The sequence below is a fragment of the Gossypium hirsutum genome, chromosome A11 (assembly GCF_007990345.1).
Source record: "Gossypium hirsutum isolate 1008001.06 chromosome A11, Gossypium_hirsutum_v2.1, whole genome shotgun sequence".
Classification (NCBI taxonomy): Eukaryota; Viridiplantae; Streptophyta; class Magnoliopsida; order Malvales; family Malvaceae; genus Gossypium; species Gossypium hirsutum.
Genome location: NC_053434.1, coordinates 94,839,719 through 94,856,779, shown reverse-complemented (window position 1 = coordinate 94,856,779; position 17,061 = coordinate 94,839,719). Strand labels below are relative to the sequence as shown.

Below are 17,061 nucleotides of genomic sequence, written 5' to 3'. Positions count from 1 at the left end.
TAAACTTAAATTAAAACATTTAAAATCACTAAAATGATGTCCATAAAAGTCCACTAATATTTAAAATGGTCTAATTACCATTTAAAGCCACCATAATTAACAAACAAAGCTATTTGACACCTTAAACTAGTAGAACATCACTTTTGCACTTTACGAAATTTAGTCTTTTTTACCGAACTAAGTATTTAAATGATAAAATTACTTAAACAAAAATTTCACAAAGTCATAATATCATGCCGTACACATTAAAATAATAATAAAATAAATGTTTTGACCTCAGATTTGTGGTCCCAAAATCACTGTTCTGATTTGACCAAAAATAGGCTATTACAACTCCCCCCTTAGGGATTTTTGTCCCCAAAAATCTTACCAATAAATAGATTAGGGCATTGTTTTCTCATAGCTTCCTCAGGTTCCCACATAGATTCTTTGATCCCATGTTTATGCCAAAGAAATTTCACTAAAGTTATGTGTTTATTTCTCAAATCTTTGATTTCACGAGCTAAAATCTTGATTGGTTCTTCGCTATATGTCAATCAGTCTGTATCTCAACATCTATCGAAGAAATCACTTGTGACGGATCAGATATGTATCGACGTAGCATAGAAATGTGAAATACATTATGAATCTTTTCAATTTTTGACGGTAAAGCTAGTAAATATGCTACAAGCCCTATTCTTTTGAGATCTCATAAGGCTCGATAAATCGCGGACTCAACTTTCCTTTATGACTGAATCGTAGAACCTTTTTCCACAGTGACACCTTTAGAAACACTTGGTCTCTGACTTGAAACTCAATTTCTTTATGTTTCAAATCCGCATATGATTTCTGTCAATCTGAAGCTACTTTTAAATTGTCGCGAATCGTCTTCACTTTTTCTTCAGTTTCTCTAATCAATTCAACCCCGTGAATCTTTTTCTCACTTAGTTTAGTCTAGTATAGTGGAGTTCGAAATTTACAACCATATAAAGTTTCGTTTGGTGCCATATTTATACTTGCCTGAAAATTGTTGTTATACGTGAACTGAACCAACAGTAAGTGTTTTTGAAACCTCGTTGTTACGATGAAAATATTCCATGTTATTATCTTTTGTAAACCTTTGTTAGAACTTAGGTAGTCGTCTTTATTCATTTAATACATTTTTTTTGAAATATTCCTCGTTGCGAAAGCTTTAATAAAATAGTCTAAGTGATCATGCGTTTAGAAAATACTTTAACTTTTTGAAAACCTAACTTCCTATGACCAGCAAGTATAAATCCATAAAGTAAAATATATAAATTAAAACCCAAATCTAAAACAAAAGTCCTAGAGGGTCCTTAAATTACAACCCAAATAATCAATAATAATCAAATTAGAAATTGTAAATTGAAAACGATAAAGTCCAAAAATTACTATGGTCCCCGCTGAGTCCTTCGTCGCTCCGATCCATCTAAGTCTGGGGATTACTTGTGCACATTAAACAAAAGGGTGAGTTTACATAAACTCAGTGTGTAATCCCGTAGAAACAAACAAACAACCAGTATTCACAGTGCATAGTTGAACAGTCTTCGGCCTAAGCCCATTTCAGTATCAGTGATAGTTTGGGCCTTAGCTCATCTCAGTACAGTGTCAAAAATGCAGTAGGGCCTTAGCTCATGATAGTATCAGTGGCAGTAATAGTTATGCAGTAGCAAAATCCTACCTAACCAGCCTCTACACACCATCTCCGTCCAACCCTACACTCCAACTGGGGATATAATCAAACCACCTATCCTTACACTCTAAGTAGTACAGAATGCGGCACAAAACAGTAGTTTGCAGCTGAGCTGCCAGTAAATTAGGCATAAAGCCTTTCAGTACACTTCCTCCGAATAAAAACCCCCAACCCAATGCAATGCAACATACAATGGATGATATGCTATTATGCAATTTCAGTACATATATTCAGTTCAAATACTAACATGCTCAGTACAGATATCATTCAGTCAATTTCACATATTTAGGGGTCTAAGTAGCGCTTACTGACCTTACAGTAGGTTCACAGTCGGCTTGGGTGACCCGTGTAACCTTAGAAACATTTCAGTAAAAATGGGCTCACACGCCCATGTGATTTGCCCGTGTGGGCCTACACACCCGTGTGGGCCTACATGCCCGTGTGGCCCACTCAGCCCAAATTGGCCTTAGTCGTGTGATCCATTTTTAATGTAACCCATGCTAGCTAAATATTCATATATGTTTTCACTATTTACTTATATGTTCATTCAAAGCTGTCTACTTGAGTCATTGTCACTAAATATTTATATCTTCAGCTACAGAATTCCAAATTAAGATCTGCTTGATATTTTTGAAACTAGACTGAAATACCTTTCTATTATAAAATTTTCAGAATTTATAGTTTATCAAATAAGTACAGTAAAATCTTCAAATTTATCCCTATTCTACTATTTGACAGCTTCAACATTTTCTTACTAAGAATTATGTATCTCCTAATATGGAATTTGGATGATGTTTCTATTTGTTTCTCTTGAAAATAGACTCATTAAGGATTTAAACATATAAATTTAAGACCCTAATTATTTTTTTACAATTTTGAGGATTTTCCAAAGTTAGAACAGGGGAACCTGAAACCATTCTGACCTTGTCTCACAACATTTATTATATCTCATAATTTAAAATTCCATTGCTTACACTGTTTCTTTCCGAAAAAACTAAACTCAATAAAATTTACTTTCATATTTTATTCAACCACTAACTCAATTTCCATTATTTTTTATGATTTTTCAAAGTTAGACTATTGTTGCTATCCAAAACTATTTTAGTGCAAAAGTATCGATAATAACATCTAGAGATGACGCTTCTTCATGAGCGCGAATAGTGTAGGCTCGTGCAGGTGCTCTAGCATCAGATTTCGCAGCAGTGTCTCGTGTTGCACCTTTACCACCACTCATGTTTCTCGTGTTTCTAGGTGGTCTACCTCTAACTACAGTGTTAATCAGCCTCATATTCTGAGCATTATCTTTTTCAACTAATCTGGGTAATCTTGTATAAAGTGATCTCGTGAACCACAACTGTAACAAGCTCTATTATTATTTTTCCCCAACAATCTCCAAAATGACGTCTTCCACATTGTTGACACTCAGGCTTAACATCTTTTACATTACCAACACTCGATACTGATGTGGTTTGAGTTTTAGGGTTGGTATATTACTTTCCCCAATCTCTATTCTGATATCCCGGGGAAGCTGTCGATTGATGAAAATAGTCTTTAGATTCTTTGACGAGGAATAAAATGATTTATTCATTTATCTCTTTCTCAAATCTCTTGCGTCTTAATCAAATTTTCTCTTTTCTTTGCTTAGATCCTCGGCTTTACAAGCCCTCTCAACCAATAGTACGAATTCTTTCAATTCAAGTATCCTGACTAACAGCTTTATATCTTCTTTCAATCCATCAACAAATCTTTTACACATGATCTCTTCAGTAGACACGTATTCCCGAGCATACTTGCTCAAACATACAAATTCTCTTTCATACTCAGTCATGGTCATCTGGCCTTGTTTCAATTCCAGAAACTCTTTATGTTCTTGATCGAGGAATCTCTGGCTTATGTACTTTTTTTGAAACTTAGTCTAAAAGAATTCCCAAGTAACCCGTTCCCTAGGAACCATCGATGTCAACATTTTCCACTAGTGATATGCATTTTCTCTAAGTAAGGATACTACGCATTTGATACGTTCATCTAGAGTACAAGACAATTCATCGAATACTCGGATAGTGTTCTCAAGCCAGAACTCAGGTCTTTCAGCATCATCATCAATTGTAGCCTGAAACTCTTCAGCCCCGTGTTTACAAATCTTATCAACAGATGGATTATTCAATCGAATCGGGTCTATTACTTGTGGAACGACCGAAATTTGTTGAGGTACAGGTGGGGGTAGAGGTTGTTGAACAGTCAGATTCGTTCGAACGAATTTCGTAAACCACTCATTTATTGTCTGGAAGAAGGCTTGCTTAGCCTCTCCTCTCTAACTACTAGATATCGACCTAGATTCAACCAGCACTGCTCCTTGAGAGGGAGTAAGTGCATTGCTTTTAACATCATCAGTTATCGCTCGTTCAGGATCCATTTGCTATATGAAAAACACATTTTAACTCTCAGGAATCATCACACTATCGCAATTCATATATATGGCATGTATAGCTAGACTTTAACAAACTACATTAGTCCTAGAATCGACTAAACCGTAGCTCTGATACTAATAAAATTTAACACCCCTAACCCGTTTTTGTCACCGGGCTATGGTTAAGAGGCATTACCAGACAATTGGAATATTTTGAATTCATTTCACAATCAAAAAGTCATACATCATCATATCATAATCAAACATCAACATAAAGTCCCTTTCTTAGGTCATCGAGACCTTAAACATGCATTAGAAAGGGGTCGTGACTAAACTGAGCAACTTCAAAATTTTTCAAAACTTAACAATTTTTCTAAGTTATAAAGGTCACATGCCCGTGTCAACAGGTTGTGTACCTCACACGGCATTAGACACGCCCGTGTGTTTAAGCCGTGTCAAAACAAGGCTTACATACTAACTTGTCTACACGGCCACAAGACAAGCCCCTATACCAGGCCGTGTAAAAATTAGGGAGGCTACTGACTTAGTCACACGGCCAGTCAAACACCCGTGTGTCTAGTCCGTGCTCAAAACTCACTTGGCCACAAGGCCTTGCACACGCCCGTGTGTGTGCGACCGTGTGGTCTGCTCAGGCTCATTTTGAAATGGCCCTCAACCAATACGGCTGACACACACGCCCGTGTTTCTACCCTTGCGAGCAAAAATATGCCATCTACAAGGCCAATATACCACCCATTTTGGGTCCTCCCTACAAGCACCAAAATCAAGCCAATTGTATCATATTTCCAACCAATTTTAATCACAAAACATTCATCATTCATTTCATATATTCATCAACTTATTTCATTCTTAATATACAAATCAAACCATGCCACATCATGAGCCAAAGTCATACTAACTCATTCATTCTCATAGCATCATTATACCATTTCCATAACAAATGCACATTTATAACTTACCAAATCAACCATTTCTCACAAGACCCTTTTATACACATCAAAATATAGCATATAGACTATATTGCATCACATAGATTATAACCATATTTCATTCTTATACACAACCCAAAACCAAGCCATATCACATGGCTAGATATTACATCACAAAACATACCAAAATAACTCTAGCCTATACATGTCGTATACCATATATACAACTCTCAAAATGGTACCAAAATAGATGTCCGATAGCGTGAATGAGTCACTGACGATCCCCGGATCTGAGCTAGCTTTATAAAACTGTAAAACAAAGAACATTTCACACAGTAAGCTTTAAAGCTTAGTAAGTTCATGATATAACACATTTAACTTATCAATCAATTATAATTCAATCATTTAACTAATACTTAATATAGCTCACCACATTACTCATTCTTATTCAAGGCTATCCCTTACTTTCATACTATATCTTTAAACTTAAAATTAGCATTCATAATGATATTTAATCAAACTCATTTCATCATTCATTTACATAACCTTTCATCTACTTCATACATAATGTCATCATCCATATAGGTTCTGTACATTCCTGTACCATCACGTTCTTATCTATCACATTTATCACTTCAATGCTCGATGCATTAAATCATTCGATCATTCTTAAGCATTCAATAAACTCACACACTTAGCTCCAATTAATTAGCCGAGGCTATAATAATATCACACACTTAGTGCCATTACATTAAATCGAAGCTATAAAGGTATCGCACATGTAGTGTCAAGTATTCAGTCAACACTGCAATAATCTTGCACACTTAGTGCCATTTTTGATAGCCGTAGCTATTTCATTTTTCGCATACTTAGTGCCTCAAATTCAATCCACATTTCTATTCATTTCATCATATTCACTTCATCATATATAAACATTATATAAACAACATGTATTATGCACAAACTTATCTCGAACGTAAAAACAATGATATTAGTCAATCAATCGAGTCCTTTGTTTTTATCTCGATCTAGGTCTGAATTTCTCCTTTCTTGATCTATATGCATTCAAAATTAACTCATTTAATCACTAGCAAATTCAATTTAATACACAAACACATATTTGGGCATTTTTACACTTAAGCCCCTAAAATTACACATTTTGACATTTTAGTTTTATTACACAAAACACCAAATATAGAAAATTCATCTAAGCCATACCTTAGCCAAATTTTCCTATAGTCTCTATCAGCCCATATTTATCATTTATTTCACATTTCAACCCCTCAATTTACACTTTTCTCAATTTAATCCCTAATATGCTTTTTTACTCAAAATCACTTTATAAAACATGTATATCAAGCACTAAGATTTCATAATTCATCATTAAACATCATAAAACACATGAATTCATCAATGGGATCTTTCAAAATCATCAACCAATTTAAAAATTAGAGAATGGGTAGCTAAAAATTAAAGCAACGATCACAAAAACGTAGAAATCATCAAAAACTGAGTCAAAATCGTGCCTTAATCAAGCAATCAAAGTGTCGAACCCTAACTTGATATTTTCTTTCTTTTTCTTTGGTATTTTCGGCAAGAATGGTGTAAAAATAACAACCAAAATCCATTTTGGTTTCATTTAATTAACCTTTATTTGATATTTACCAATATAACCTTTATAATAACCTTTTATATTACTTAAATAAGTGTCCATAAATGTCCACTAACATATGTAAAGGCATAATTACCACATAAGGGCCTCTCAATTATAAAGACATATCAATTAAACACTTTAACATATAGAAGACCATTTTTACAATTTACGCGATTAGGTCCTTTTATCAAATTAAGCACACAAATGGTCAAATTTTCATATGGAATCACAGATATCAATTCACATATAATGAGCATGAAAAATAATATTAAAATATGTTTTTTACTCAGATTTGTGGTCCCAAAACTACTATTCAAACTAGGGTCTAAACTGGGCTATTACACAATATCTTCCTCTTGTAGCCATCTTCAAGTGTATGTCTTGATACTCTTAGCCTATGTCGAGATATTGAGGACAGTTTCTCACTTTCTTTATTCTACTCTCTATGTTGTGACATCGAATCTCCCATGTTACGACATAACGTCCAGTATTGGCCCAAAATGCCTTCTAATGGTCTCCTATACACTCATGAAGTACGTTAGCTCTCCCTTAGCCCTCATTCGGACTTTAAGGTTAACAAAAGACTCAATGTGCACATTTTATTGAATGTAAATACAAGTAAAGAATCTTAATTAAAAGATAATGAAAATTCTTGTATTGAAGCTCCTTAAATGTGAAAATTAGTTTAATTTGCTACACCAAAATATGATAGACCACCTGCCTCTAACAGTAATCCACACTAGGAATTTTGAAAACCTTTGCAAGGTTGAGATCCACTTTGCCAAGATAGTGCTAAATATTTGATCACACAAACTCACACCCTTTTTGGTATCAATCTAAATGCCAAAAGAAAACTAGAAGAAAAAAATTCAATAAATAATTTTTGTTTGTTCATGATAAAGAGAGACTAAAAAGAAAAAAAATAACACCTCAAGACGTGTGGCTAAGTTAGAATATATAGACTAGGGTTTTAATGAAATTTTGATTAATTACACTATACCCCATTGGACTTTGTTGAACTATTCAATTTAGTCATTTTTCATTTTAATTTCCAAATTTCATTATCGTGTATGACCCATTAGGCTTCCAATTATATTCAAAATAAATATAATCTATTTTAATCTAGAAATAATTGTATTTATAGATTAAGAGTGGGATCTAGCAACCCATCATAAGCCCCAATTATTGGAAGAGCTAAAATATATTTTTGATAAAGTCGTTCAGTGTTTGGTATCTATGTGTAATTCAATCCTTCCATGATATATCACAAATAAGCTAAATGTCATGGCACGGTGTTTACCTTTGCTCATCCATGTTAGTTACGCAAGTAATTGTATTAAACCTGATTAATTGACTTGGCCAAGGACTTGTAGTTAATAAGAGTCAAGGACATATGAGATACGTCACCTTATATCAATTAGGGTGATGGATCCTCTCTGGACCATCTATCACCTTTGTATGTCTTATTTCATACCCAAAACATCCTACCTTAAGCATCCATCAAAACAAACTTATTTTGTGATGAATCAACATTTGGCACTCAACACAAAAGGTGAGCTAACGTCACAAGTCTAAGATTATTTACATTATTGACACATGACAATATTTTCGTAGACAACACTTGAGTGAAATACCAACTGGAACTCTCGTAGTGGGTCACGTTCAGTATATTTGTTCTCATAACAAGTACCCACATGTTATGATCAGGTATCCTATACTTCAACTTATGAAATCAATTGCATGCATCCTATTCATGAAGGCTTAACATGTATTGACCTTTGAGCATTAACAATGCCCTATCTTGATAATACAATGACTGAGAATAATTTAGGAATCACAACTGTAATGCATAGAGATCTCATAATTATAACTCGTTATAATTCCCTTGCATAGACTAACGTGTTCCATAGGCTCTATCTACTCAAGTGTTAAATACCATATGCTTTACTCATGGATAAAGAAATGTCTCAATTTATTATTATAAAACTATAATAATATTAATCCAATTAAATATTTTTTAGAGCTTACAACCAAATCATGATTCACTTGTAGGGCTTACACTAATAATATCCTAATAGCTCTAAAGCAATTGTCCATATATCTATGCCCTAAACCTTCCATGTGACGATTGTGTTTCTATTGTGTCAGATCCTTAGTAAATGGATCAACTAGATTATCTTCTGTGGGTATCCTATCCATACCTATATCACGTCTATCAATGATCTCTCAGAGAAAGTGATATCATTGTAATACATGTTTGGATTTGTGATGAGACCTTGGTTTTTTAGCATATGCTATGGCCATTAAGTAGAACATAAATGAAACCTAATTGGAATATATCAAAAGGTTTAATGCTATGATACTTAGAGTGAAGGAGCTCAATGATGTCATTTTTTGAAAATATTATTGAAAATCCCATCAAACATTTTCAAGATTTTAACATACTTAAAAACATTATCATAAAATGATTTGATATGTTTCAAATGTTTTTGAGTCAATCCAAAATATTTTCAAGGTTTTTAAAGCATATTTGAAGTAAAGGATCAATCCCCCCTCAGTTAGTAGCCACAAGCTATTATAGAGGTATAAAAGATCCATCTCCCACTTAAAAAAATTGATCCTTTTTCATGCAAGGCTTTAATAAATGTGATTTTACATCCTCAAATGGCTATATTTTGTCTTCAATGGCTATAAACAAGTAGAAACTCATTCCTTGGTACAAGTACACTTTAAGAGATCAATATTCAAGTAAGAAATTATGAGAAAATTCATTAAACCTTTGTTTTCTTCATCTTTTGTTGTACATATTTTTTAGAAAGCTTTATTTCAAATCTTTAAAAGAGTTTAGTGTTGAAAACAATCTAGTTCGAAAATGATTTTCTTGCACAATAAAAAATAAGAGTTTTGAAAGTTGACCCAGTTTGTGATGTTTATAGCAATAAACCATTGACCGAATTTGTAACATCTCGAAATAGGGCCTAAATAGAATAGTGGTTGCAAAACCACAAATCTGAGATAGAAAAGTTTATTTCGATTAATTTTTATGATTTACAGAGTGATTATATGCATGTGTTAGAGTATTGGTAAGAAATTTTATAGATTGCATGTTTAATTTGCCTATTAGGGCTTATTTGCAGAAGTTGCTACAACAGCCCGATTAGGGCCTAAACGGAACGATGGTTTTAGAACCACAAGCTCGAAGTCAAAAAATTTATCCTGATTAATTTTTAAGGTTTACTTATTGATTAAAATATTGCGTAAAAATATCGTTAAGTAATTTTACTGATAAAGTGCTTAATTGGACTTTTAGGACTAAATTGCAAAAGTTGCAAAATATGTGTTCTAATTCATAAGTACTTGATTGAAATGGGAGTTTAAAGAGGAGGCCCTTAAATGGTAATTAGACCATTATATTTCGTTTGGACAAAAATGGGCATGAATAGGACAAAATTTTAAACAAACGCCTTAAGGGCATTTTAGTCATTTGGTAATTAAAAGAAATAAAAAGGGAAAATAAAGCCAAAATTGACTCATCCTTTTCATGGAGGCCGAAATTAGCATGGGGGAAGCGATGGCTAGGGTTTTCAAGCTTTCCAAGCTCCATAGTAAGTCCGTTCTAGCCTCGTTTTTCAAGTTCTTTACGTTTTTGGAATCCCGGTAACTTGATTAAGCTTATTCTAGCAATAATTTAAGCTAGGGTTCATATTTGGAAAAATACCCATAGGTGAAATGTGTTTATTTTGATGTTTTATGGTAGAATATGAAGGCTGAAATTATGTTAAACAACTTTTGCTAAGCGGTTTTAAGCAAAAATGAGAAAAACGGCTTAATTGGTAAAAGTTGTTATTGTTCATAACTATGTGTTAGAGTGATAATTTGATATTTCCATAGAAGGGAAAAATGATCAGCATGTCATAAAACATAGGAATAAGGGATGAAGTTTAATTCCCGAGCCTAGGGGCAAAAGTGTAAATATGCAAAAGTTTAGGGGCAAGATTGTAATTTTCCAAAGTTTGAGTTAAGGACTGTTTTGAATATTACATTAATTAAATAAGTAAAATATGATGTTTTAGATCCTGGAAAATGAGATTTGAACCTAGAATGGGAGAAAAATCAAAAATCGGGAAAGTTGGTAAAATGGCCGTTTTAGTATCGAGGTAAGTTCATATGTATAATAAGCATTAATTTATGCACGTTTCAATGTAAAATTGATATATTTACTATGATTGCTAAGGTGTTGAAAGTAAGTATAATTATGATGATTTAAATGTTCAATATTAATTCGACATGGAAATGAGAAAGTATGTAAGTTTGTATGTAAATAATACATTATTTTTATTATGTTTTTATATTTCAGCATATTTTATGTATTGTAGCTGATTTTTTAATCATAATTGACTATTGGAAGTATGGAATCAAGTATTAGAAAGAGAGAGAAATCCCGGTTGAACCTTCGGAAAGATTGGATGACACAGATGGTATGTACCTAGGTCACATGTATGGTGCTGAGTGCACATCATGTGTACAAGAGAGCTACGAGACATTATGATGTAGCTAGGTCGCATGGGCGATACTATGTGTACACCATGTAGACAAGAGAGCTACGGGATATATGTAGCTAGGTCGCATGCGTGGTTCAAGGTGAAGGACACCATGTAGACAAGAGAGCTACGAGATAAACTGGCTAGGTCACATGGGTGGTACTAAGTGTTCACCATATGTACAAGAGAGCCAAAATTATGTGTACAATCAAGCTAGGTCACATGAGTGGTGCTAAGTGAAGGCCACTATGTTTACAAGAGAGCTTCGGTTTTAAAGGTGGGCTGTGTGCGATACCATTGTGTATCTGTCATTATTTTGAAGCGTTCAACTGGGAAATTGATTAAATGAAATTGTGTATGGCTTTGTGATGATAAGTGTAAGTATATACGTGTGTAACTTATGAGCAATATGCTCGATATGTGATTGGAAATTTGGAAAGATTGTTATGGGTAAGTGATGAATACAATTGAAGTGTGAAAGATCAAAATTTACAATAAAACTGTTCTGGATAGTTGCAGTGACATGAATCTAAAAATTTACCAAAAATAGTAGAAATTGAATCAGAGACTGAATGAGATATCAAATTAGAGCCTAATGAGTCTATTTTCATATAACAGAAACAGAGCAAGCAAAGGAATTCTATATTATGAGATATTTAAGTTTTTGAGATACTGGTTTAGAATGACAACGTGATCCTCTGTTTTGACTTGGAAAAATCATTAAAAATTATACAACAATAATTAGGGGATATAATTTATATGCTTGAAATCCTTAATGGGTCTATTTTTAAATTAAATAAACGAGAACATCCTTTGAATTCTGTATGAGGATAAAATGGATTCATAGTGAAGAGTGGTCAAAACAGTTGAGCAGTGAAATAGGGGTAACTTCAATGAATAAACTGTACGAATTGGCTGGACCAAAAATTCTGAAAATTTTATGGTAAGAATATACGTGAATCTAGTTTCAAGTAAAATTAATGGTTTGTAATTTGGAGTTCTGTAGCTCCAGAAATAAATAATTTAGCTGCTGGTACTCTGCTAGACAGCTTATTTTGAACCTGTTTATGGTTGTAATAGTGAAAGTATGTGTTTGTGATGGTAATATTTCGGGGACATATTGTAACTTTGTTTATATTATGATAAGTGTTCATGTTGATTGGAAATTGTGTGATGCTATGAGTGTAACTTGTGAAATTATGAATTGGTTTTTATACGATGATTAGTGATTAAGTCTGGTAATGCCTCGTACCTTGTTCCAGCGTCGAACACGGGTAAGGGGTGTTATAGAATTTGCACATGTGTTTTTAGGTAAGCGGATCATTGTCGTTCCCTACTTTCAATCAAACTACCTTCTCAGCTATTCTTGTACCATGAAATGTTTCAAGTGTAGGCTAGAACAATTTAAATCAAAACATAAAAACTAAAAATAGTTTTCTTTTCTTTAATGTGAAAATGAAAAATCTTTTCCCAAATAGAAACCAACAGAGTTTGTTATTCTGAAAAATAGATTCCATAGTTGAGGATAAATTTTCTCTATTTTTAGACAAAGTAACAATATCTTAAAGTTGTGTAAATAGCCCTATCGATGCCATCTATTTATAGGGAGAGGAGGTAGAACTCTTATTGTAGTGTAAAAGTTTATTTCAACTAGAAAAATGAACTTCAAGTCTATCTAGGAGGATAAGGGGTGGCAACCCTAGTTAATAATACTAAGGTTTGCTATCACACCCTTTATCATGAAGGGCTTTTGGGCCCTCTTATATCAAGTCCAATTATAAGTATTTCTCGATCTTTTAACTTAATAGTTTATAGTTTAATCTACTTAGTCTTTACTTTTCTATTTCTCAAAATAAACTTCTCAATATATTTTCAATTAAATAATCTTCTTAAACCAATTCTAATTCTGTTAAAATCATGACGACTTTACAATAAAAGAATCAATGAGAAAACATATTTTTTTTCTATATTCAACGGTTCACTATGACCAAATGATTTATTTCCATTTTTAAACTTTATTTAATTCGAAAAATATAAATTCATTTTTCAAGTCATTTTTATTTTTCATTTTTCATTTTCATTTCCAGTTTAGAGAAAAGCATAATAATTTCTAAATGTTTTCATTTCTCCATTTTCATTTTCATTTTCATTTTGGAGAAAACCATAATCATTTCTAAATGATTTCTTATTTCTCTATTTTTTTTTCATTTATATTCATTTGAGTCAACATGCAATTCATTTCTAGTTTCAATGAGCTAGCGGAAGGACCAATGACATATGTAATTAGGGCTCAAATGATTTATAATTAAGTTTCAATTTTTTGCCTATTCAATATAAACTCATTTAGTTGTGAATTCATTCCACTATAGTATCGTGACTCAACTCTCCCTAACAGTATATCATTATGAAAGCAACTCGATTAGTGCTCGTCCAATGACCCTGTCATAAGTGTGTTACCCTCATAGGATATTGTTAATCTCTTTGGGATAATATTTGTTCTCCAAATGTGATCCTATTTTATCTCATAGTAATCATTACATCTTTCTACATTAAAAGTAAATTACTATCAAATAGTAATCAAGTCATTCATCACAAAGACGAGTGACCCATGACCACGTTTACTTTTCATAAACCATGTAATGTCAATGAGATTATATCATTTACCTATGTCTCGGGATATGAATTCCACTATTGTGAATGACGCTACAAATTGTAGAAGTTGTATACCCAACGCATCAGCTTTCAGTTCCTTATCTATTTGAACTCAGGCTTTTACTTACATCAAAATATATGAGTCATGCATACATAGTCTTTCATCCACTCAGGATTTAGGTATGCCACACTATAAACGTCACAAGTGAATAAATCTATAAACAAATTCAGGATCTATTCCTCTTGGGTCCAATCTAATGTACTATCAATCCAGTCAGTCACATTTATGTCTTTATCTTTTCGGAGTCTGCTCTGATGCCGAAGACAAAGCATCTCCTTAATTGGACTTGATAGACAACATATTAGTCTTTCAACTAGTTTTCTCATTTCTAATTATACTAAGGACATGTTTAAGTTCTTCGACTAATATAAGTTGTCTTTACATATTACGATCTGACCACATAATACCGCTTATTAGTTAAACATTAGATAACTAGTGAGCAACATTTGCTTCTATTTTTCTTTTCGTGCAAAAACTATATGAAGACAATTATACAACATATATTGATGTAATCAATATAATTTTTTATTGACCAATCTGTTTGAAAAATTACAAGTGTACATAGACAAAAATACTACACTTAAAGCAAAGATCCAACATTTAGCTCTATCTTTGAGTGAGCTTAAACTTAGTAACACTTACCTATCATTTCATATCTTTGTAAAAGGAGAGATTCTAGTTTAGCATTGAAAACTAGGGAGAAGTGGTGTTTATTTTAGCCTCAGTAAAAGATCAAATTGTAAACATTAGGCTTTATGAGTAAAATGACCCCTCTACTATACCTCGATTGCCAGATTGGCTTTTAAATTTTTTTGGTCAAAATTAGTCCCCAAAGTTTTATTCTATCACATGCTTTTGTCCCGAATTGTAACATTGTAAACAAAACCACGTGACACTTTGGGTAAATAAAATCACACCACGTGACAAAATTTTCAATTAAATTTAATATATTTTATTTTTCATCCTCCTCTCTCCCTAAGAAACTCTCAAATGGATTTATGAAATGGCAAGGCTTTAGCGGTATTAAGTTAAATTGAATTTTTGCCACATGTCATGATTTTATTCGTCCAAATGTCACATAGTTTTTTCAACCTTGTAACATCTGGGGGTAAAAATACGTGACGAAATGAAACTTTAGGATTACTTATGACCCCACCCAAAAAAAAAACCAAAAAACCTTTAAGACTCTGCTTAATATGAAGGGTATAAAAGATTGAAAATGAAAATTTCACAATCTTATGGTTAAAATACAAACTAAAAAGTGATTATGAATTTTAATAATTTGATTAACAAATTTTCCGTCCTCACTCTTTTCCATCCTCCATACCAAGTAAAATACGAGCGTCAATCTAGGAATTGGGTATAGGTAAAAGGGAAATTTTACTACTAAAGCTGAAAAAGTTATACATTATCTTTGAAAGGTATCGATTCAAAGTTAATCCATTAGGAAAATCCTTGACAAGTGGGGTTTAGGTAGTAGAGAATGATAATTGAGACCGAATTACTATAAAAATTTGTGTCAACCTTTTCTATCATTCCTCATCTTTTAAAATAAATTAATTACAAATTCAGAGTTATAATGAGGTATATTTTAGTGGTTCTTTTATTTTGATGATGTAACTATAATTTGTCTAATTGATTTGCTGGTTTATGGATCTTTTTGACATGCTAATTCCATACATTATAATTTCATACATAGACGTAACTTTTAATCCATCGCAATAAGAAAAGGATTTCACTGATAAAACAGTAGAAAATCACTTTTATTAATTCAAACGTTGTAACGGGAAGCATTTGTAGAAGAAAAAAAAAACAATCGCAAGTAACAAATCCAATTCAATATCACATCAAACTGTTTTATTCATTAAAATGCTAAGCCTTCAAACTTCACCCCATGAATAAAAGCTTCACTAGACCATGATCAATGCAGCCGCGATGGATAAAGTCATCCCTAACACTATCTGGAAATTGGTCGCTTTGGCAAGTAATGTTGAAGCAGCGTTAGGAGGAGGAGCAGGGGCAGTACCGTCTAGCACCGTGATCTTAAGCTTCATCCCTTGATTACAATGGCCGGTAACACCACAAATGTACCATTTTTTTCCGGCGCCTGCCAAGTTAATTTTGTCGTTTCCTGTGAATAAGCCCAAACTATTGTTTGATGGAACATTGCAGCCGTTGAAGTCATCTCCAGTCACTTTGTAAACGTTGTGACCAGCATTGTTGTACTTGAAAACTACAGCCCCAAATAAAAAAATTTAACTTGAGTATTTGATCCACAAGTAATTTATAGTCTCGAAAGTTGATTTAGGATTACCATCCAATCTTGGGTTTTAAGTTGTTAGGTATAGTTACAACATAATACGTGAAAACCTAACCCTATCTTTCTTTCAAAGCATACATAATAAACACAACATTAATTTTATTACTTATCAAAAAGAAGGGTAAAAATGGATAAGCTTACGAAGAGTGTCTCCAACATAGAACTGCTTGTCTTTAGCCCAATCTGTATAATTAACTTCTAACTTCCACCCATTATCATCACCCACGACATAATCCATAGCCAATGAGATTGTCGGAGCCATGAAAGCAACAATTGCAAAAATAACTAATGAACGATGAACAGCCATTTGATTTAATTCAGCTCAAAAAATAGAATCTAATTTGTTGCTCTAATGTTTTTTATTTTCTGGGTATGGAAGACTTGTGGAAAAACCATAGGTTGTAGCAAGTATTTATAGTGTTAAAAGCTACTTGTTGGGCTCAAAAGAGTACAAGATTAAAGTTAAAAACTATACTTTTATTGTTTTTTTAATGGAAAAATAAGCCTTGTATTTAAGGACGGTATTGCCGAATTAATATGAGACAATTTGCTTATTTCTAGGATTAAATTTTTTTTGGTCCTCTATGGAGTTTGGAGATGATTACAATATGTTACTAGAATATGTCTGCATGCTTGAAGAAATTTTACGAAAATTTAGAGTGTAATGCTGATATTAATCAAAAATGCAATGATTCGATTTTTAAGTACATTAATTTAATGTGAAAACTGAATTGTTATAACAAAATAATTAAGTAAAATATGGAACGAATTAATAAAAAAATA

The 17,061-nt window shown here is 32.7% G+C and overlaps 1 protein-coding gene across 1 annotated transcript; it reads right to left on the bottom strand.

Annotated features, from left to right (window-relative positions):
• Nucleotides 1–15,708: 15,708 nt before the first annotated feature.
• Nucleotides 15,709–16,643, bottom strand: LOC107904912 (blue copper protein 1a). The gene is made up of 2 exons (XM_016831434.1): nucleotides 16,420–16,643; nucleotides 15,709–16,191 (listed from the first exon to the last, which is right to left on the bottom strand). The coding sequence occupies exons 1-2, from the start codon at nucleotides 16,583–16,585 to the stop codon at nucleotides 15,869–15,871; spliced, it is 489 nt and encodes a 162-aa protein (XP_016686923.1). The 5' UTR covers nucleotides 16,586–16,643; the 3' UTR covers nucleotides 15,709–15,868.
• Between the last annotated feature and the right edge of the window lie 418 nt (nucleotides 16,644–17,061).

Excerpts from the sequence above, each read along its gene's own strand:
- LOC107904912 (XM_016831434.1), bottom strand. The coding sequence starts at position 16,585 with ATGGCTGTTCATCGTTCATTAGTTATTTTTGCAATTGTTGCTTTCATG. Across the intron at positions 16,192-16,419 it reads CTATGTTGGAGACACTCTTC|TTTTCAAGTACAACAATGCT; the intron begins GTAAGCTTATCC and ends TTGGGGCTGTAG.